The sequence below is a fragment of the Branchiostoma lanceolatum genome, chromosome 2 (assembly GCF_035083965.1).
Source record: "Branchiostoma lanceolatum isolate klBraLanc5 chromosome 2, klBraLanc5.hap2, whole genome shotgun sequence".
In the NCBI taxonomy this organism is placed as follows: domain Eukaryota; kingdom Metazoa; phylum Chordata; class Leptocardii; order Amphioxiformes; family Branchiostomatidae; genus Branchiostoma; species Branchiostoma lanceolatum.
The window spans coordinates 19,535,414-19,558,176 of NC_089723.1; the positions used below are offsets into that span (position 1 = coordinate 19,535,414).

Consider the following 22,763-nt stretch of genomic DNA (forward strand, 5'->3'; position numbering starts at 1 on the left):
CTTTCCGTCCTACGTCCGTGCCTACATTGTTGTACACACGACCTTGAGAAAGCAAGGTTGAAATTGGGTCGATGGAATGACCCAATTCTAAAATGAAAACTTTTACGTTTGATGCTCGTGCCTATATGGGTGAACACACGCCCTTGAGAATGAAGGTTGAAAATTGGGTCAATGAAATGACCCAATTCCCAAATGAAAACTATTCTGTTTTACGTCCGTGCCTATATGGGTGTACACACGCCCTTGAGAAGCCAAGGTTGAAATTGGGTCAATGGAAAGACCCAATTCTAAAATAAAGTACTTTTCCGTTTGACGTCCGTGCCTATATTGGAGAACAGATGCCCTTGAGAAGCCAAGGTTGACATTGGGTCGATGGAATGACCCAATTCTATAATCAAAGACTTTTCCGTTTGACGTCCGTGTCTATATGGGAGTACACACGGCCCTGAGAAGCCAAGGTTGAAATTGGGTCAATGGAATGACCCAATTCTAAAAGGAAAACTATTCTGTTTGACGTCCTTACCTATATGGGTGTACACACGCCCTTGACAAAGCAAGGTTGAAAATTGGGTCAATGAAATGACCCAATTCTAAAATGAAAACTTTTACTTTGACGCCCGTGCCTATATGGGTGTACACACGCCCTTAAGCCGGCGTCAATATTCATGCGAGCGTCGGCCGAATTCGTAAATCTCCCAAAGCTCGCCGAATTTCAAAATCGCCCGAGCATATTTGGATCAATTTGATTTCTAAAAATTGACCGAAGCCGGCATAATCGACAGAACGTCGGCCGTCCTTCGGCCGAAAATACCCATTTGGAGCTCGCCGACACGTCAGCCGAGCTGAATTCTTGATTTGGGACGGGGGTTTAAAAAGGCAAGGTTGACATTGCGTCAATAGAACGAGGGCATTGTATATAATGTCCTAACACACTTTCTAGTTTACACTGTTTTCAGCTCTTATACCCTGAAAATCATAGCTAAGAGCGTTTCTTAAGAACGTTTAGAATTGCATTATTAAGCGGGTTCTATCCGCTAACTAAAGACGGGAAACTCTTGTTTGGAAAAGTTTGTAAGTTCCATTCCATACGTGTGAGTTTTCATTGTTAGGAACTTACGGTCGTACACTATAAGGACGGAATGTTTTTTGCACTCTTAGTGGCTTTTGTGTAATTTATACCCATATAACCTACTTTCCAAGCAGAGGTCGTGGGGGAAGATTGACTTTTTTTATCATATGCCTCGTTGGTTATACACCCACTTCTTAGGACGGACAATTCTTTTATGTCCGAACTGTGGCGATCCTTTGAAGCGGTTTCAACTTTGCACTCTTAAGGGATTGTTTCTACATATACTGGTCCAATTTCAACCTTGCATTCTACAGTTGTAAAGGGCGTGTTCATACCCCTACAGGCACGGACGTAGGACGGAAAAGTTTTCATTTTAGAATTGGGTCATTCCATTGACCCAATTTCAACCTTGCCTTCTCAAGGGCGTGTCTACAACAATATAAGCACGGACGTCAAACGGAAAGTCTTTTATTTAAGAATTGGGTCATTCCATTGACCCAATGTCAACCTTGGCTTTTCAAGGGCGTGTGTACACCCATATAGACACGGACGTCAAACGGAAAAGTACTTCATTTTAGAATTTGGTCATTCCATTGACCCAATTTCAACCTTGTCTTCTCAAGGGCGTGTGTACACCCATATAGGCACGGACGTCAATCGGAAACTGTTTTTATTTTAGCATTGGGTCATTCCATTGACCCAATTTCAACCTTGGCTTGTCAAGGGCGTGTGTACAGCCATATAGGCACGGGCGTCAAATGGAAAAGTTTTCATTTAAGAATTGGGTCATTCCATTGACCCAATGTCAACCTTGGCTTCTCAAGGTCGTGTCTACACCCATTTAGGCACGGGCGTCAAACGTAAAAGTTTTCATTTTAGAATTGGGTCATTCCATAGACCCAATTTCAACCTTGCTTTCTCAAGGGCGTGTGTACACCCATATAGGCACGGACGTCAAACGGAAAATCCTTTCATTTTAGAATTGGGTCATTCCATAGACCCAATTTCAACCTTGCTTTCTCAAGGGCGTGTGTACAGCCATATAGGCACGGGCGTCAAATGGAAAAGTTTTCATTTTAGAATTGGGTCATTCCATTGACCCAATGTCAACCTTGGCTTCTCAAGGTCGTGTCTACACCCATATAGGCACGGGCGTCAAACGTAAAAGTTTTCATTTTAGAATTGGGTCATTTCATTGACCCAATTTCAACCTTGCCCTCTCAAGGGCGTGTGTACACCAACATAGGCACGGACGTAGGACGGAAAAGTTTTCATTATAGAATTTTGGGTCATTCCATTGACCCAATTTCAACCTTGCCTTTTCAAGGGCGTGTGTACACTCATATAGGCACGGACGTCGAACGGAAAAAGTTTTCATTATAGAATATTGGGTCATTCCATTGACCCAATTTCAACCTTGGCTTCTCAGGGCCGTGTGTACTCCCATATAGACACGGACGTCAAACGGAAAAGTCTTTGATTATAGAATTGGGTCATTCCATCGACCCAATGTCAACCTTGGCTTCTCAAGGGCATCTGTACTCCAATATAGGCACGGACGTCAAACGGAAAAGTACTTTATTTTAGAATTGGGTCTTTCCATTGACCCAATTTCAACCTTGGCTTCTCAAGGGCGTGTGTACACCCATATAGGCACGGACGTAAAACAGAATAGTTTTCATTTGAGAATTGGGTCATTTCATTGACCCAATTTTCAACCTTCATTCTCAAGGGCGTATGTTCACCCATATAGGCACGAGCGTCAAACGTAAAAGTTTTCATTTTAGAATTGGGTCATTCCATCGACCCAATTTCAACCTTGCTTTCTCAAGGTCGTGTGTACAACAATGTAGGCACGGACGTAGGACGGAAAGTTTTCCTTTTAGAATTGGGTCATTAATAATTCCATTGACCCAATATTAACCTCGCCTTCTCAAGGGCGTGTATACACCCATATAGGCACGGACGTAGGGCGGAAAGTTTTCCTTTTAGAATTGGGTCATTTCATTGACCCAATTTTCAACCTTGCTTTGTCAAGGGCGTGTGTACACCCATATAGGTACGGACGTCAAACAGAATAGTTTTCCTTTTAGAATTGGGTCATTCCATTGACCCAATTTCAACCTTGGCTTCTCAAGGTCATTTGTACACCCATATAGGCACGGACGTCAAACGGAAAAGTTTTCATTTTAGAATTGGGTCATTCCATTGACCCAATGTCAACCTTGGCTTCTCAAGGGCGTGTGTACACCAACATAGGCATGGCGTAGGACAGAAAAGTCTTTGATTATAGAATTGGGTAATCCCATAGACCCAATTTCAACTTTGGCTTCTCAATGTCGTGTGTACACCCATATAGGTACGGACGTCAAACGGAATGTTTTCATTTTAGAATTGGGTCATTTCTTTGACCCAATTTCAACCTTGCCCTCTCAAGGGCGTGTGTACACCAACATAGGCACGGACGTAGGACGGAAAAGTTTTCATTATAGAATTTTGGGTCATTCCATTGACCCAATTTCAACCTTGCCTTTTCAAGGGCGTGTGTACACTCATATAGGCACGGACGTCGAACGGAAAAAGTTTTCATTATAGAATATTGGGTCATTCCATTGACCTAATGTCAACCTTGCCTTTTCAAGGCCGTGTGTACACCCATATAGGCACAGACGTCGAACGGAAAAAGTTTTCATTATAGAATTTTGGGTCATTCCATTGACCCAATGTCAACCTTGCCTTTTCAAGGCCGTGTGTACACCAATATAGGCACAGACGTCGAACGGAAAAGTTTTTATTATAGAATTGGGTCATTCCATATACCCAATTTCAACCTTGGCTTCTCAGGGGCGTGTGTACACCCATATAGACACGGACGTCAAACGGAAAAGTACTTCATTTTAGAATTGGGTCATTCCATTGACCCAATTTCAACCTTGTCTTCTCAAGGGCGTGTGTACACCCATATAGGCACGGACGTCAATCGGAAACTGTTTTTATTTTAGCATTGGGTCATTCCATTGACCCAATTTCAACCTTGGCTTGTCAAGGGCGTGTGTACACCCATATAGACACGGACGTCAAACGGAGAAGTACTTCATTTTAGAATTGGGTCATTCCATTGATCCAATTTCAAACTTGGCTTCTCAAGGGCGTGTGTACACCAACATAAGCACGGCGTAGGACAGAAAAATCTTTGATTTTAGAAACGCGGGTCATTCCATGGACCCAATTTCAACTTTGGCTTCTCAATGTAGTGTGTACACCCATATAGGTACGGACGTCAAACGGAATGTTTTCATTTTAGAATTGGGTCATTCTATTGACCCAATTTAACCTTGCCCTCTCAAGGGCGTGTGTACACCAACATAGGCACGGACGTAGGACGGAAAAGTTTTCATTATAGAATTGGGTCATGCCATTGACCCAATGTCAACCTTGCCTTTTCAAGGGCGTGTGTACACCAATATAGGCACAGACGTCGAACGGAAAAGTTTTTATTATAGAATTGGGTCATTCCATTGACCCAATTTCAACCTTGGCTTCTCAGGGGCGTGTGTACACCCATATAGACACGGACGTCAAACGGAAAAGTACTTCATTTTAGAATTGGGTCATTCCATTGACCCAATTTCAACCTTGTCTTCTCAAGGGCGTGTGTACACCCATATAGGCACGGACGTCAATCGGAAACTGTTTTTATTTTAGCATTGGGTCATTCCATTGACCCAATTTCAACCTTGGCTTGTCAAGGGCGTGTGTACAGCCATATAGGCACGGGCGTCAAATGGAAAAGTTTTCATTTTAGAATTGGGTCATTCCATTGACCCAATGTCAACCTTGGCTTCTCAAGGTCGTGTCTACACCCATATAGGCACGGGCGTCAAACGTAAAAGTTTTCATTTTAGAATTGGGTCATTCCATAGACCCAATTTCAACCTTGCTTTCTCAAGGGCGTGTGTACACCCATATAGGCACGGACGTCAAACGGAAAATCCTTTCATTTTAGAATTGGGTCTGCTTTCATGAAGGTTGCCTCCAGAGTGCCGAAGCCACCGTCTTCTTTGGGCTTCTCCAACTTTTCCCGGAACTCAGCCCTCTTAGTATGTCTCAACTGCTTCTGAGCATATACAAATTAGCTTACCGCAGCGAGCACAGACACTTTTGGTGACGTATGCCCGGTAGGTGTCGTCTGTTTCGTACTGGGCGCCCAGTAAGGATCAGTAAGGAGCCGGTTAATTTGCACTGCATAACAAATTATAAAATAAGAAAAGTATTCTAACATATCTTTGGATAGAACGTGAAGATTGACCACACTTCCGCGTTCGGCCGCAAGCCCTTCTGCTACGACCCGGAAGTAAATTACGCCTGATAATGCTGAAACGGTAGCACGGAAACCCCCATGCAGTGCGAAATCTACGACAGAATTTAACACAAGAAGGCTCATTTGGGGCCAACTTTGAGTGTGCAAGTCTCGTTCGAAAATTATATTTGGATCTCCAAGTGTATCGCAGGACCTTGGACAGCTTCTTGACATTACGGGGACACATTTATATGCATGATTTGGCCTTTCGTGCGAGATCTATTGAGTTTTTACGCGACCATGTCTTGTGCCTCAAATCGGCGCGTAACAATGAAACGGGCACCGCCATGTTGTTTTCTGAAGTCACGTGAAACTTGGCAATCGGAAGGGTCCAACCTGGTTTACTACCAATCACAGAACGGTATTGTTTGTATGCAAAAATGTTTTTGTCTACAGATAACAATATTTGTTATATTCTAGTCATTTCAAAAATTGTAAAAAAGTACTAGTTGCTGTACATTGAAGGATAGTTGCATTGAAACATTCATGACCACCCCATAAAACATTCAATGGAATGGTCTATCATAAGGTTAAAGGTCATCGTTCTAAACGCGGGCTGGGACGGCTGGGATGCTACATGGGGTTTCTCATCGCAAGCAAACCATCATAGAACCTCTTAGAATCATGCCTGCTTGAAGCTAGCAACTCCCGAACAACACTACAATTTGACTAAAGCTGCAGGAAAACATTCACAAAGTCAGTAGCTTTATATGAACCTTGAGACCTCAGAAAGCGACTTGGTTTATACAGTAAAAGGTGTTCACGTTACCCCTTCGTGACGCAACGATTACACGTTGAGTTGCACTCCATTGTGCAATATTACACTCGGTACGGTATTTAAATCCGTGTGCCTGACTCTTTGCGCAGCTTTGGCCAGCTCCAGACGCCCACCAATCCACGCCCACCTGCTTTTAGAGGGAAACCCTGCTGGTCTTCTTCTCTTCTCCCGAGCCGCAGTGCTCTTCTTCAAAATCTCAGGCAACGGATCGCTTCAGCACAGGTTAGTGCAACAACAGCAGCAGCACAAGTATATATAGTGCTACACTGTGTCTAATCTTACCGCAGGATCTAGTCTCTGTCTACTAGTGGGAGGTCCTTTTCATTTGTATGTTTGAATAGAGGGGGCGGGGAACCACATCTGTTAGTTCATCCTCCACTGTCAAGGGCCTGATTATCAAGCTAATTCTAATTGGGCTGTTTTTGTCACTAGATAACGATACTAATTGTTATGTTAACCAAATTGTTTAATTGTCATGTCTTAAGAAACTTATGTTGGGCAGGGACATTGAGGTAAGGGTGCTGAGGAGTTCACAATTCTTAACATACATGTTTGAATATCTGTTAGCTCTCTCTGAAGGTTTAACACACTTTATAACATTACCACTTTCCTCTTGCTACAGTAGTAACAGCAGTTGTACCATGTTGGAGACCACCGAGAGCCAAGAGCAACAGGTTACTGTGGACGAACAGAAGCCTCAAGAAGAGCCTCAAGCTCCCGTCTGCAAGTTCTTCAACTCAAAGCGGGGATGTCGTCACGGAACACAGTGTCGCTTCCAGCATGTTAGAAAAGATGTATCTCCTCAGAGGGAAGAAAGTTCTACAGCAGATGGCGAATCTGAAGTGGCTGATCAGGTAGGAGAGTCTGAAGGTCAGAGACCAGCTCCGAAAGATGGGACGTCAAAGCCGTCATCCAACAGGAAGAAACTGTGCTGGATCTACAGTCGTGGTCAGAGATGCAGGTTTGGCAGCGAGTGTAGATTCTTGCATGAGAGGCGCACAGGTGGTGCAGACACAGGTGAAGACGCCGCCAGGAAGACAGAAGGTCTCAGGGAACGACCTCCTCAGTCCGCGAGGAGGACAGCTGGACAGAACAAGCCCAAGAGGCTCTGCAGATACTTCAAGAATGGGACCTGTACTATGGAGGATAGATGCAAATTCTTCCATCCCAAATCACTAGACAATGTAGAAGTCAGCAATGATGTAAATGGTACCTCCAAAGAAGAGGTAGGGGAGGCAGGTGTTCAGCAACTGTTGGTGCCACAAAATGCAGAGCGTCCAAGCCGTGTGACCCATTCTGCCCACAAGCCTGTGCCAAGACCAGGAAGGCCCACTGTGAGCATGGAGGGAGCGACAGAGGAGGAGCTCAGCAAGCTTCAAGAAACAGAGATCTCTTTGCTTAGGAAAAGATTCAGCAAAGAGGATATAGAAGAGATCACTGAGGAAGGTGAAAACTGCAAGACCTACAAGATACAAGTGTCTCCCAGTGACCCAGACTGGGTAGGTGTCTTTACCTCCTTGCTTTAACCTTCTCCCTCTGCCTAAATCTGTAACCAATGGGAAAATGGGTGTCAAATGGTTACTTCAGTGTGTTAGACTAACTTAGAGGTTAAATTTGGTCAAGTTCAAGATTGGTATATCTTATTACACTTTTTTTAATCCTTTGTCTTAGGGCACATATCTTTTAAACAGATGTATGAAATATTTCTCATTAATGTACCTTTTGTTCCAGCCCTTTGATGTACAAGTCTTTGAACTCCATGTAAATTTTCCTCCGAAGTATCCTGTACAGGTACATATTGTGTTGCCTTACATTTTATTCTATACAATGAAATTTGTGTACGCTGTTTTGTTTCCATTTGTAGATAATCTGGTCGAATACTTTGGTGAAAAAAGCATTTTATGATAGAGTTTGTTTTGGCATGTCTTTAGGTTGCTGACATCAGTTTGACACTAGATCAAGCTCTTCCAGAGACAGTTATCAGGTAAACTAAACCTATACGTCACTTCTTTCAGAACAAATGATTAATTACACTATGTGCTTGCCTGCAAATTTTGCATGGCTTGGGGTAGAAAATTATAAAAAGGAAATTTTAAGTATAACATAGTGTTTACTGAGATTTAATGTATATACTTAAATGATTTAAGATTTTCATGATCACATTGTCATATATATTTAAATCTAATATCTTTCACATTTTACTTTCCGTCAGACACTTGAACCAGGAGATCAAAGACTGGCTGCAGGAGAAGCAGGCTTCCAATGAGAGTACAGGACGAGCTGAACTGATGTTACGCCCATTTCTGCACTGGTTTGATCGTAACCTGGAGGACATGTTCACAGAGGCAGCCAAGCTGGTTTGTCTTTCTTCTGATGATTGTTGAATGCAAAGTTTCAGTTACAGTTTTTGCTTCCAAAGTTAATTGTTGACTAACCCTGTCTTGATGTTTTCTTGGATACATCTGTGCTCAGGTACTCAGTGATTTTAGAAAGTCCAATTTGAAAGATACTGGAAATGCAAATGAATTTGCTTTGGTTTAAGGTTTGCAGTATTTGCTGTAACCTCTTCACCGCAAACTTGAAACTGCCAGGAAAATGCTCGCATTGTCTTCTGCGTTCCACCTTGTTTCAACTGACAACTAAAAGCCACCGCGAAAACTCCATTTTCTGCCTATCATGAAATAAAATCACCACAAACTTAAATGCATTTACAGTAGATGCTTACTTAGACACCACTGTTGATTCCAGTTATTCCGTATTTCTTACAGTTCAAAAAGGAGGTTGTTGCCAATGCTGCAGGACTGGAGTTTGTGTCCTTTCAAAGTCTTCCCTCTGCTCATGCCAAAGACAAACATGCTGTAGCTACAAGTCAGGAGTCTCAGGTAGACACGAGGTCACAGGAAAAAGAACCTGCCAGCCGTCCACAGATAGGGAAGGTTATTCGTCCAAAATCTAAGAAAGACGAACCTCAGAAGTACCAAGCGCCCAAGGAAAGAGGAGAAGTTTCCCAGAGTAAGGGACAAGAAAGTGGCAAGGCAGTTCAAAATGCACCTGCAGTTCGCTCTGCCCCAGTGAAAAAGGGAACCGAGGCAAAGTTCACAAATATGGAGATGAGTGAAGATGTTGCGACAGTCTACGCACAGCAGATTGTCATTACAGTCCAGTGTATAAGGTATTGCTGTTCGTTCTGTTTGACCTTAAAGTTATATTGTGTGATATCAGGTGGCCTATGTTAAGATTGAGATTTTTTTCTAATGTACAAAAAAACACCATGCCATAGTGCAGTAAATTTACTTTATCTCTCTATGTATAGAGCTATGTATCAAGGATTGTCTGACTTTATCCAAACAAGGTAGAAATACGCCCGGCTATTTATGGCTATTTAACTTGAAGCAAACACAGTTAGGTAACATTAATTCTATAGGATTAACTTCAACATAGGGCTGCATCAGACTGCAATAATACTCCAATACCAACATTTGTGGTAGCAGTTGTCCATGAGTGTGATGTTTTTCCCCAGGTGCAAAAGTCGTCATGATGTGAAGACCCGTCCCCAGCAGCTGCATGTGATCAGCTGTAAGAAGTGCCAGCACCAGTACAAGGCAGCCTTCCGCCCTGCAGTCATTCATCAGTACTCGCCTGTCATTGGCTACTTCGACCTGGATGGATGTGTGCCCTTTGATCTGATTGTGGTGGAATGTGACTTTCTGATTGGCTGTCTGCAGTGCGACAAGGAGACAAACTTCAAAGTGAGTTGTGTTTGATCATTCCGAAGTATAGCCAGTAGGTACCCATCTGAGTAATGGGGCTGTTGTAGTGCCTTTTAACGTGCTCTAGGCACCTCCTCAAACATGGGACCCCCATTTTACGTCCCTTCTGAATCATGAATGCAGCTCCAACCAGAATGTCCTTCCCCGGATTTGAACTGGGGTCTTCTAGTTTCCAACTATATGCATCTGCAAAACCTCAACTGAAAAGGTTATGCTTTTAGATCCAATGTATAGATCATGTATGTGAATGTCTGTCTAACTGGTATGCAGTGTTGTATTAATTTTTTGTACTTACTAGTAATTTGGGAGGTTTGGGCTATCTGCATACGTTTTCTATTTTCCAAAGTTTCCATATTGTCCTGACTGCAGGGTGTCCAGCCTGGTCAGCACAGGGACCTGCGGTGCTCCCACTGCCACCAGAGGCTGAGGCTGAAGGGTAGTACGGTCAAGTTCACACAACTACAGCCTTCTCAACCCTCAGGTCAGCAACAGTCATCATCATCCACTGTTTTCTCCATCTGCAGTCGTAGAAATGTCTGCAGCTGCATTCAGTCTTTCTTCATCTTTCTCCACCGTGCCTTGCGTCATGCAAGCTCCCTAGTACTAGTACTGTGTATATATGTCAATTTGCCTTTGCATTTGTTGAAGAAGCTCATGTAAATATTTCAGGGGCATTGAAAATGGAAACTTGTTAGAGGCAGATATGGTGGCACAGATGGTATTGTAAAATAGGAATGCTATATTCTGATATCTAATGATAAAATGGACAAAGAATATCTTAATCATGTTCCCATGGCAGCATGATTGGCTTGACATCAGACAAACCCTTGTACTGTTCATTATCAGGAAACAGCCAGGTCATTCGTACCCAGACCAAGATTAAGAGAGTTCCAAAGGACCCAGCTATCCAGGAGGGCCTCCCCCTGCCCAGCAATGGTATCTGCAAACACTACAAGAAGAGCTTCAGATGGCTCAGGTAACTACATGTGGTTTAACTGTAGTGGAGAAGGCATGATGGAGGAAATCTGAGTTGAAGTAGGGTTGTGTGTAGGGAAACTGGATAGAGGGATAGTACATCTGTGGGTGATTGGCTTTGAATCCATTTGGATGCGTGTACATTTTGTATAATGACATGCAGTACCAGCTATAGCCATACTTTTGTTGTACAGAATACAAGGGGGGCGGCATACACTACTGTAATTTGTAGAGACAGCTATTTCATCCCCCTAATTTGTGCATAGCGAAGTGGCCAAATTTTGCATAGCTGCCTCTCTGAATCTAGTGTAGTGCATAGGCCGCCACCTGGTATTAAAGGTCTCCTCAGCCTTTGCCAAGGTTGCCAGTGTATGAAGGGTCTTCTGTCATACAAGAGTAACTGATAAATGTTGTTGTCAGGTTCCCGTGCTGTGGTAGGACGTACCCCTGTGATGTGTGTCATGATGACGACCAGAAGGGAGACCATGAGATGAAACTGGCCAACAGGATGATCTGTGGATTCTGTGCCAAGGAACAGGTAGGCCGTGTTCCTAGCAAAGCAAAGCAATGTCCTGACAATGTCCCACTTCTATTTTTTGTAGGTTAATGTATTTCAGACCTGCTAGCAGTCAGTTTATCGTGACAAACTTAGTGACAGACCTGACAAATATGTGAATGCATAGAGGGAACTATGTAAGGCCATTTTTTAATCCAACATTGTTTGAATGGTTGACTCGAACTTTAAAGAGAGATTTAAAAATCTCTCTGGAATTAATCTCATTCTTTTTTTCTTACTGCTCATCACCACAAAATATTAACCGGTCCACATATATCCTGTTATTAAGCCAATGGTTCTGTCCATATGAAACGATGTGATGATTGTACATGTGTGTCTGCAGCCATTTGCAGCAGACAAGCCGTGTATTCTGTGTGGATCCAACATGAAGAAAGGAGGTGGCACTCACTGGGAGGGGGGCAAGGGCTGCCGGGACAGGATCAAGATGAGCAGGTGGGAAAATTTATGATGGTACAACTGTTATGGGTTACCTCATATGTCCAAACCTCTTCCTGTAAGGCATAGACATCAAGGTTGAACTTAGAGATACATGAAGTTTGAGTCCAGGTAATTTAGCTCATAGATTTAATGAGATGATCAGTAATACACTGTTAGACCTCTTTTCTTGAACTTTTCTTTGATTACTTGTTTGTTGTATCAGGATGAATTGATGATTATTAATTGTTTTCCTTGTGCTCTTCTGTTTAGAAATGATGCCCAGAAATATCAGGGGATAAGCAAAACCGTCTCGAGAAAGGAGCAGGAAAAAAGAGAGCCAAAGAAGAAAGCAAAGAAAGCTGATAAATGATGGTAATGCTCTGTACAGGCTTCCATGTGCCTCTATTCTGTTGAGGAGGATTTTTGAGAGGGATTATCCTTAATTTCTCACATAATCACAACATTGGGATTAAAATTCAGCTATAGGTATTTTGTGGTCAAAAGAATGGTTCTAAGTCTATGAATCAGAACTGATGAAAAATGGAACTCATACATGCATATAGACAAGGTTTCATTCATTTGGTTTCTACTTGAATGCTGTAAGGCACCACTGATCTTCCAAGTTGTCAAAGCATGGGAGAATTCGAGATACCTTACTGCTATATTTGAAAAGGAATTGGAAGTAATGGAGAAAGCTTTGCTGAAATGTAAACAGAAAAAACTGCTTAAAGCTGATAATGAGTGTAAAAGGGACACAATACACACTGCATACTAACAAGAACAAAATGTGACTGTTACTGACCAAATGATTGTTGTGAAGTAATTCAAGACATATCAGTTTGTTTGGAATGCCTTCAAGAACTAATTTCTGTGGGTATATTATACTAGTAATATGGCATGTGTCACTGTTGATGGCCTGATAATAATGGTGCTGTTGCATAATATGGTGAAATCCGTCTACTTGGAGGAAATAAATAGAAAATAAAAAGAAGTATAATACAATTATACCATTAAGTGTTGCATTTCTATCAATAATTGATTGAGGATAAGTGCAGGTAGTTTTCCTCTCCATGGAGAGGCAAAAGCTAATTTAATAGAAGCCTAATGTATGGAGCTGCCCTAGAAATGCACAGCCGGTGGTTGCAAGATAGAAGAAATTATGATGTTTTCTAGACTGACTTGCTGGATGTGGAGACACCTTTGTAATATAATTAGTACCCCAATCACAGACAAGCAATAACACTAAAGTACATACCCACCTATCTATTGCTACCCCATTACCACTGCCTGGAGTTGGGACGGATGAGACTCACAGAAGACCAGCTAATAGAAATGCAGAAATCTAGACACATACCTGCACCCAAGCCCTATTGCAACACAGCAACCCCAACTCAACCCCAACTACAAGCCAATCTTATTCCATAAGGATTGCTACAAGTTCTCTCATTTCCAATGGACAGTTGCCAACTGGAACTCATTACAACTTAACACAAATTGCAAACCCTACCAACTACTAAGAATATGGTCCACCAGTGCATCCAAATCACAGCAATAACAGGGCAGTCTACCTCAATATGTGCTTGAGGGGTGTTGCCTAGTGTATAAACTCTTACTTGTGCAATGAAAAACTAAGAAAGCTTTTTTCTTTGTACTGTACTTTGACAACAAATATGCTGTACTGAAGCATTTAAAAGTTTTAAAATAAATATTATTGATTGATTGATTTAGATCCAACAGAAAACTGATCAAATTGATGTGGACTTTGCTGCGAGTAACTCAGCTGACCATAAGACCCGACTGGTTTGAAAGCAATTAATATTTATTTTTCGTACATTGTACATGTATACTTTTAAAGAAACTGCTATCCTGTACCTTTTTAAAAAACTCCACTATTCAAAATAGCAAATGCCAAAAAATACATCAATACCTAATTATAAACAAAAGGCACTTGCATTGTAACGGTTTATATAGGATATTAAAAAACACAAAATCCATGTCAAAAACATAACAGTAGATCATTCAAACTGTACATTACGAATGACATTCAGGCCTTTATACTGCAATGGTTTGCAAGTGTTGCTTAGTTTTGAACTATTATTGTAGTCAAGCCCTTTACTACCTTCTGTTACAAGTTTGAGACATTGCATGACACTATTGTACATGGATTAATAACTATTGATTAATCTTTACAGATACTCTGATAAAACAAAACACTACACTGTGTCAAAATGTACAAGAACTTCCCACATTATCAACATTGATATCATACTATATAAACACTGATTACATGTAGAGTGAAGGATTACATGTAGTTGTAGTTACGTATATACATACAGACAAAACAGATTCTTTCGTAATTCTACAGCTTTGACAAAAATTTACCTTGCAGAACTTGCAGCCCCAAGAAATTGCCATCCAAATGTACGCTGGTACCGTTAATGCTAGGGTCCCAATTGGAAAAAGGGGCCTTGCCGGGTAGTTGACGGGATGTTTTTTTTTTCACTTTTGGGCGTGACCCTGTGGGATATGCTGTGGGCGCCGGGCTATTTTTGAGCCCGGCCGGGACCCAGAATCATCTTAGCCCAGACTTAAAATCAATGCGGGAGCAGGTAACAAATACACGCAGTGAGCTAGCCGTCCAAACACTGGGACTACACCCTCAATGGGCACTGGTGCAATTGGGACCGTAGCATAAGTCATCGTACCTCTCAGTTAGGCTACAAAGGTAGAAAAAAGGACAACACTAGACCTTTTGTCATTAGGCCAGGAATCGACTGAACAATTTCACATTGCATATAAGGAAGGATAAAATATCTAGAGAGCTCCAAAACAGGCATATAAAATATGATGACTGTTATATCCTTGGTCCTTTCTACGGTGTAGATTTCCTAATCATCACATAGGGTTTATGTACCTCTTAACGTGAGGTTTTGTGCATGGGTAATTTTATACATCTCACTTAAGCATATCAAATTTCTATGGTTTGAATCCTGGTGCCTTTCAAAACAGATAGTGGAAGAGGAACAAATCATAATAAAACAGATAGGCAATAACTAACTACAGATTTACATTACGTCAGAAGACATGTGATAGTATTTCTAACAAAAGTATTCATAACTGGTTTTAAACTGAGCAAGTGTAATTCCGATTAACTAGCTATTTATTATTATAAGTTCTCAGAAGCCCTTCTGGATATGCTACATCTTATGGTCCAGAAAGACCCATGTCTCTACACACTTGCCCTAGGTAATACCACATGTTGTTCCTTACTTCCAGTCACAGTCTAGCTAAAACACAAGAAAAGTTGCCATGAATGACCACCAGATGCAGAGGATTAGCTGTAGCTGTAGCTCTCTCTCATAAATTGTGATCAGTCCTTTGGAATAAAATCATGGAAAAGAGGCCGTAATATGTCAATCTAAATCTAGTTTTCATTGAAAGACCCATTGTTAGTGTTAATATACCTGATTATGAAAGGGAAGACTGTTCTGCAAGACATTTTATGGGTTTGACCCATAGCACTAATAGAAAAGCACAACTCAGCAATATGATACTGGCTATTCTTTGAGTTACGACTATCCTTTATAATCTCATGACAAAACATATCTACAAGTAAAAACATACCTAGCCTAGATAGAGCACTGTCCCAATGAAAAGCTGTTTGAAACATATGTGTTCCATAGCAAAAGTAAAATCCTCCCTCTTAACTGTGCAATCAACATGGATTTGGCTTTTCCTTACAAAAGCTTAAAAAATGTCGAGAATCGCATGATCACAACCCCAATCATATGGTCACAGCAGAATTGGCACAAACATATCTTCTGTCTGTTTAAAAGCTGAAAGACCGCAATATCTGCATATAAAAGCTAGTATCCATCTGAAAGTCTTTTCAGGATATTCTAAAAGAAGAATGTAACCTATCTGCTATAAAAATCTCTGTAACTGTGTATACAACTTGGTCCTAGAGCTAACGGTACACTGATATTAATTAATGGCCGCGGCGTCGTGATATTGTGTGGAATCCAGCTGGAAGAAGTCTTCAAGTTTCCACTGCAGGGTTTCGAAGGTGGGTCGTTCCCACTCGTCTTTCTTCCAGCACTCCAGCATGATCTGGTACAGGGTATCCTGACAGCCCTGGGGGCACGGCATCCTGTAGCCATGCTCCACCTGGTGAAGCACTTCTGCATTCGTCATTCCTGCAAGTCAGGACAAAAAAAGAATTATGGTTTCAATAACCTTGGGCATGCCATGAGTAAATCCATGCTAATAATACCCCCATTCCACTTGGGTGGCAATTGCGGTGCAACCTAAAATCTAACAGATCGCTCATCGAATTTCATAGATTAAAAAACTTTTTTTTAATCCTTTGTGTGTTTTGTTGTTCTTTCAGTCATACTTTTACATCATGCATGATTTTCAGATTGTGAAATGAAGGGTTACACAAATAGAAAAAAACGTTGCTTACCTGGATAGGGAACTCTCCCATACGTGATCAGTTCTGTGAGCAGGATACCGAAGGACCAGACGTCAGACTTGATGGTGAATCTGTTGTAGTTTGCTGCTTCTGGGGCTGTCCACTTGATGGGGAACTTTGCACCTACTCTGGCAGAATACTCATCATCCTGTTAAACACAAAGATGCAACCATCAGTATACCTGTAAATCTCCAAATTGTTATACAATGCCTTATCAACTGAAACTACATATACATACCAAACTATAATGGCTTCAGTCGTCCTCAATTGAGGTGAAGCATAATGCTTTTTCAAGTAGCTAGAAGTAATGCAGCTTTGCTATAGCAAGCGTTTTTGCCCAAGCACACCGGGCCACCCCTTCTCTTCTTGATAAGTGTGTTGCAATTAGGTTCTTTGACATGCAGAAGTTTGGCTTATGCCTGAAGCTCCCTCATACACAGGGCCACTGGCTTTACGTCGCCATCCAAAATGATGAATACAATTCCTTACAACATATACTAGCTGGGGTCAACCCTAGGATCAAACTCCGGCGTCCCATCAACGAAATTTGATCCAGATGGCCAAGCAGCGGGGCTACAGTACCACTTGCGCCGCAGGGACATGCCCATAACAGTTAGCAACAAATTGCTTTACCTTCACCAATCTGGCCAGCCCAAAGTCTGCAATTTTGCAGATGTTGTTCTCTCCGACCAGGATGTTTCTTGCTGCCAGGTCTCTGTGGATGTAGTTCTGTGACTCCAGGTAGGCCATGCCGGAAGCAATCTGTGCTGACATGTCAATCAACTGTGGCAGTTTCAACTGCCTGCCCTTTCCTGCAATGAGCAAAGTGACATGATTAATTCTCTCTGAATCTGATGTATGCAACACTTAAAAATGAAGTGGATATGAGGCAGGCAATTTTGTTGCAATGGTATGAATTAAGATTCATTATTTTGAACCACTTTATACTATAGAACTTAATGATTACTACAAAGATAGGTTTCCTATGACCTTCCACAACTTCAGCTTGTAAGGATGGCATTTGAAAAATAGGCCTTTGAATAAACCAAGCTCAATGTGAAAGGCAGTATCTACATTGTGTAATGATGTTACGATATTTCTTTATCAACAGTGAAGGAAATATGACATCACTTACAGTAAAAAAAAACTAGTAATATCACAGTGCACTGGGACATATGCAAACCTTCTTATAATTTAAAATTCCATAGAAAGATCCTGTTGTTGAGAAATGAGTTATACCTACCATGCAGGAAGTCCAAGAGACTGCCATTTTTCATCAGCTCTGTTACAATGTAGATGGGTTCCTCCAGTGTACAGACTGCATACAGCTGCACCAGCTTCGGATGCCTCAGCTTCTTCATGATGTTGGCCTCCTGTAGGAACTCTCCAGGGTCCATGGTACCTGTGGGGTGGTAGATGGTGTTCATTTGTTCATTCAGACCCTTGTAGTGCCTAGTCAGTAGTGGCAAACAGGGCAGCAAGTTAGTTTCCTTGCTGTTTCAGTAGCAGTGTATATTTTTACAGGGAGGGGTTGCTAGCCTTTCCTCTTTAATGTGCTCAAGGCACCTCCTTGAACACTGGACCACCTCATTTGACGTCCGTACCAAAAGTCGGCTGCAGCCCCAACTGAGATGTCCTGACCATGGGACTTTACCGGAGTCTCTAAGTTAACAACTACAGTAATTGGAACCAGGAGCTCAACTGTGAGGCTGCTACCAGTCGAGCCACAGGGATATCCCCCGGTAGATGGTGTGGCAAGAGCAATTATTTCTGCCAAGCACAGAAAGGTGGTGAGAAAATTTACCTTTGCTTTATTGATGTGAGGTCACCAACATAAAATGTGGATACGTCCACCAATAATCAAATAATAATGGGCAAAATGACAGCTGATAATGGTTTTCTGCCAAACACAGGAGGGAGGTGAGAAAATCTATGGTTACTTCATTGATTTATGGTCATAAAATGTGCATACCTCAACCAATAATCAATACAACTAAAGCAAAAACATGAAGTGGTATAGATGTTTTCATTAATCACTCTATCGGTGGTGCAGAGTGTGAGACCACTCACCTGTTTTTAACATCTTGATTGCCACTGGAGTGGTGCTGTTCCACAGACCCTCCCACACCTCACCAAACTGACCAGAACCCAACTTACGCACCTGAAACAAGATAAAACATGATTAAATTTTTGTAAAAAAATGCAATGAAAAAAAACACTTCCATAACATCCCGATTAGACTCTCATGTGATCATACAAAACAAATTATCTACATCAAGATCTGAATTCAGACATTTTAGAATGAACTTATTCACCCTAGCCTGATGGTAAATCATGCTGATAAGTTATAGCAGACTGCCCAACATCCACCAGGGCCATAAGGGAGGGGCTGTTTCAAACCTCGAGTCGGCTAAGCTAATTGTGTTAAGCTAATTGTGGATTCTAATAAACTCAAATCTCAAACATGGAGTTTGCATTACACAGACTATATTCACCCCCCTCAGAAAAAAAACCCAGGATAATCCAGAAAATACTTAAGTCATCCATCCTGTATATCCACAAACCAATGCAGATGTTGCCCATAGCTGATCTGCAGTGATAACCTCTTTACTAAATGGATCAATAGAATACAAATTAGTGCATTCTCCACCCACCTTCTGTAATGAGGAGCGAGGGATCTCCCACTGGTCTACTGTGTTGTAGGACAGTCCTGCTGTTGTTGGTTTCTCAATCTGAAAAAAAAATACCACAGTTCTAGCTAGTGTGAAGTACCGTAATGGTCCGTTACGCTATAACTCTGGACCATTATTTTCCCCCCGCTATATTATTTTTCAATACAGCGTAATGGCATTTTGACTGTATTCATTTGCCCAATAATGCCATATCAAATGTGAAAAACATTGTTTTGGGACGAAATGGCACTGAATACACATCACACAATGATAGCAACGTAGACAAAGCCTTGGGCCTTGAACTTCAAGGACAAAACCCATGTCTGTAAGAAATTTGTGTATTCTATCCAATAAGCTATCACAGTAACTCTATCTCAAAGCAATTCTACTCTCAAGGTAAACTGGCAAAATAGTACTGTATCATGTTGAACATACAGAACATTAGTCCATCCAATGAAGTACATGTACATTGTAATGATGTATTACTCTACATATGCTGAAGTAACCTGAAGCAAAAGTACTGTATCATGGTGAACCTACCATTGCACAAGGTCTCCGTAGATTCACACACAGTCCGTCTGCATCCTTTGAGTAATGTGATACCAGCTCTGCTAACGTGTTAAAGGTGCACCGCCGAGCGATGAAGAAACCACCATCGTCCAACTGGCGAATCCTGTAGTGTTTTACTGTGTCACCATCTCTTACTGAGGGGACAAACACTAGTATGAGAGGATTACACAAGAAATGTTAAAGTGGCTAATGATACTACGCACATGTGGAAACAATCAGATTGAAATGTATCTAATGTCGCCAGTTATGTTTTGCTACATATCTACCTACATACATTGCAGTATAATCTGTAAATAATACTTTTAAAAGTGTATGTGTTTTATCAGAAGGATATGGATGCAAACAAGATACTAAATTTCTTACTTTGAGTTTCGATTTTATTCTATTATGCATCAAATGGCTGGTTCCAAAGAGAACCAAAACAAGAACCATAGAGCTTTATTACAACTATACAAGCCATATACAAGCCATCTACTAGTATACAAGCAGTGTGGCAAAAAGACATTCATACCTGACAAAGAGAAGTCACTGCGTCTGCTTTCACTGTCCCTTATAAGGAACGACCCATGCTCATTCTGAGGCATCAGCAACATCTTCTCTGCTTCGACTCGCTTGATTTTCCCAAAGTACCATCTGCAAAAACAGGTTAAACATTGTCATGTGCTGACATTTGCTCAGAGAACACAGAATTTCAAATCAACATAATGAAAGACAGGGATTTTCTTATGCTGACTTCAGCAGTGACTGATACAAGACCTAAATGCAATTCTCCATGCAGATGTATGACTTCAGTTTGTTGTTTTCAATCTTTATCATTTTTATGAGTCTTTTTTTAATGTCCCTTAACTGGGGCGTTTTTACTGGGCCCCTAATGGCCCTATGAATTACATTGACTCCAATATAACCTTGGCTTCCCTGCATGAATGAATTTTGAAAGCTTTGCCATACATGTAGTGACACCACCCTCAGATACCATATGTCAAGTGACCAATCAGAGACCACAATCATGGAGGAGGATGAGATGAGATTGAGAAGCATTTCTAAAGACCGATGTAGTCTGACGGCTGAATACGATTTGCACACATAAATGAGGTGAATTTTGAAGATGGGGGTGTCCAAGAAAATGAAATGATGGGCTAACAGCATCCAAAATCAATTAGAGGGAGCAGAAATCAGAAAATCCTTTATCTTCGAATTCATGCACCCAACACTAGACATCTGTTGCTGCTCAGCTGTAACATACAGAAATAGATTGCCGATAAACGTTCATTTCTTCTTTCTTACAACAGTGTAGGAGATTCTTGGTGTTTTGAAAGTTTGTTACTGGAATGGTTCTTCATTCTTGTCTGTATCTGTACATGATATGGGGAAGTCTTTTGAAGAAAACATCAATTACTAGTAGCAATCACCACACATTATGTGACTTCCTGATGTGGGATTACCCCAAACTCACAGCGTTTGCTCAGCCGGAACCTAACGCCTATAAGCTAGTTCGGAGTTGCTACTACGCATGTGCAGTGTCAAAGGTGAAGGCCCCCGCGACGGAAACAAGACCCGTCTGGGCGTTGTTATGCAAATCGAGACAATGTGGAGGCGAGCACTGTTTCCGTCGCGGGGGCCTTCACCTTTGACACTGCACATGCGTAGTAGCAACTCCGAACTAGCTTATTGAGTAAACAAATTTGTACATATCGATAAAACCTGGTTGTAGATGGACGAGGTACTTACGGTTCTGCCTCGATACTCCTGACTTTGGCGACGTAGTTTGACGGAATGTATCCCTCCTTCCTGACGCCGGGCGCCGCCTGTTTCAGCGTCCGCGCCAACCACCAGTCCCCGGTACTGTCGTTGATCACCTCGAGGTGATCCCCCTTCTTAAAACTCAAGTCCTCCTCCGTGCGTGCATCGTAGTCGTACAACGCCACGAAGATCTTGCTCTGTGTTCCGACGACAGCCGCCGGGTGGTCTATGATGCCCGTGCCGGGCCCTGTTCCCGTGGAAGGGGAGGACGGAGTCTGCGGGCTGGCGGATCCTGTCCCGCTGGTAGCCACACCATTTTGGTTGTCCTGCAGCTGGGTGCGCAGTTCGCTAGACCCCTCTTCGTACTTCTGCCGACTACAGCATGTTCCCATGGCGATCACGGACGATATGTTTGCTTATTAAGCCGCATTTGACATGGAAAGTTCGATCGGTAAGGGGAAAAGACCGACAAACGTGGTTATTATTTGTTGTCCGAAAGCAGGAAATAACTGACTAACCTGCGAGACCCACCCTACCCTGTCCAGCATGCTCTGGGCGCCATGCAGCGCCGCCTTTTGAGCCAACTGAAAATTGCAGGGCTAGGATCCCGATCTGTGCAAAATCTCTAATCTTCAAGCAGATCTATTGGTGGCAATAAACAGTGTCCAACTGGCAAAAGCAGTATCATTGGCTCGGTTGACAATTTGACTGCTTTTGCCTGTTAGCTACTGTCATTTACCACCAGTAGATCTGCTTGGAGATTATCTGTCAGAACTGAACTTTAAAGATAGCATATATTAAACTTGTCAAAGTTGCCATGTTATATATTACTCAAACTTTGTATTTTTGAGCAGAAAAATGCAGAATATTTCATGGGTAACACTTTATCAATGCAAAGTGTTTGTACCGAGTGTCAGCACCAACGCTATGCTGCGTTGACATCATTGGCCGGTTACAAGGTGAACAAAACTTTAAAAAAAAGTAACAAAATGCTAATTAATGTTGAAAAATAATCTGCATTTCACGTTAGCAAAAAAAAAAAAGATTACAAGAAAGAGGTAGAAGAAGTTGGAAGATTCAACTACAGCTTTTTATTTTACGTTTAACACTGCCATCACTCTGAGGCAGAATCAATAACTGCCCCCCACAGAAGTCAGAAGATTTAGTGCAGTGTTTCCCTGAAATGTCTCTCTTGTTGTTGTTATTTGATTCTTAGAATATGGTCCTGTGGGAAAAGCTCTCGCGGATGTGCCAGTAGAACTCCGCGGATCACACACCTGGCTGCCCACAAAGGTGATCTCTACGGAGCTGATGTAAGGTAGACCCTATTGCCCCAAAATTAGACCTCCCACAATCCTCCT

General features: G+C 41.9%; 2 protein-coding genes across 4 annotated transcripts; one reads left to right on the forward strand and one right to left on the reverse strand.

Moving 5' to 3' along the window:
- Positions 1 to 5,971: 5,971 nt before the first annotated feature.
- Positions 5,972 to 12,951, forward strand: LOC136427784 (uncharacterized). 2 transcript variants are annotated; one of them, XM_066416946.1, is made up of 12 exons: positions 5,972 to 6,125; positions 6,830 to 7,706; positions 7,939 to 7,998; positions 8,139 to 8,191; positions 8,420 to 8,564; positions 8,976 to 9,379; positions 9,728 to 9,956; positions 10,347 to 10,458; positions 10,824 to 10,953; positions 11,373 to 11,490; positions 11,852 to 11,961; positions 12,217 to 12,951. In XM_066416946.1, exons 2-12 carry the CDS (start codon positions 6,849 to 6,851, stop codon positions 12,314 to 12,316), a joined length of 2,319 nt encoding a protein of 772 aa, XP_066273043.1. In that variant the 5' UTR covers positions 5,972 to 6,125; positions 6,830 to 6,848; the 3' UTR covers positions 12,317 to 12,951. The 2 variants fall into 2 exon arrangements, with proteins under 2 accessions (XP_066273043.1, XP_066273042.1); XM_066416945.1 differs by lacking the exon at positions 5,972 to 6,125 and adding an exon at positions 6,390 to 6,429.
- Positions 12,952 to 13,744: 793 nt separating this feature from the next.
- On the reverse strand, positions 13,745 to 21,966 carry LOC136427785 (tyrosine-protein kinase Src42A-like). 2 transcript variants are annotated; one of them, XM_066416949.1, is made up of 9 exons: positions 21,391 to 21,966; positions 20,174 to 20,295; positions 19,633 to 19,796; positions 19,075 to 19,152; positions 18,491 to 18,581; positions 17,664 to 17,822; positions 17,054 to 17,232; positions 16,412 to 16,568; positions 13,745 to 16,142 (listed from the first exon to the last, which is right to left on the reverse strand). In XM_066416949.1, the coding sequence occupies exons 1-9, from the start codon at positions 21,792 to 21,794 to the stop codon at positions 15,931 to 15,933; spliced, it is 1,566 nt and encodes a 521-aa protein (XP_066273046.1). In that variant the 5' UTR covers positions 21,795 to 21,966; the 3' UTR covers positions 13,745 to 15,930. The 2 variants fall into 2 exon arrangements, with proteins under 2 accessions (XP_066273046.1, XP_066273045.1); XM_066416948.1 differs by having other exon boundaries at positions 19,633 to 19,811.
- Positions 21,967 to 22,763: the final 797 nt, after the last annotated feature.

Bases quoted from the DNA above. Each gene is read 5' to 3' on its own strand.
- LOC136427785 (XM_066416948.1), bottom strand. From the start codon at position 21,794: ATGGGAACATGCTGTAGTCGGCAGAAGTACGAAGAGGGGTCTAGCGAA. The intron at 19,812-20,173 runs GTATGAATGTCT...CTCTCATACTAG, and splicing joins CAGTGACTTCTCTTTGTCAG to TGTTTGTCCCCTCAGTAAGA. The intron at 17,823-18,490 runs GTGAGTGGTCTC...ACCACCCCACAG, and splicing joins AATCAAGATGTTAAAAACAG to GTACCATGGACCCTGGAGAG.
- LOC136427784 (XM_066416946.1), top strand. From the start codon at position 6,849: ATGTTGGAGACCACCGAGAGCCAAGAGCAACAGGTTACTGTGGACGAA. The intron at 10,954-11,372 runs GTAACTACATGT...TGTTGTTGTCAG, and splicing joins AAGAGCTTCAGATGGCTCAG to GTTCCCGTGCTGTGGTAGGA. The intron at 11,491-11,851 runs GTAGGCCGTGTT...GTGTGTCTGCAG, and splicing joins GATTCTGTGCCAAGGAACAG to CCATTTGCAGCAGACAAGCC.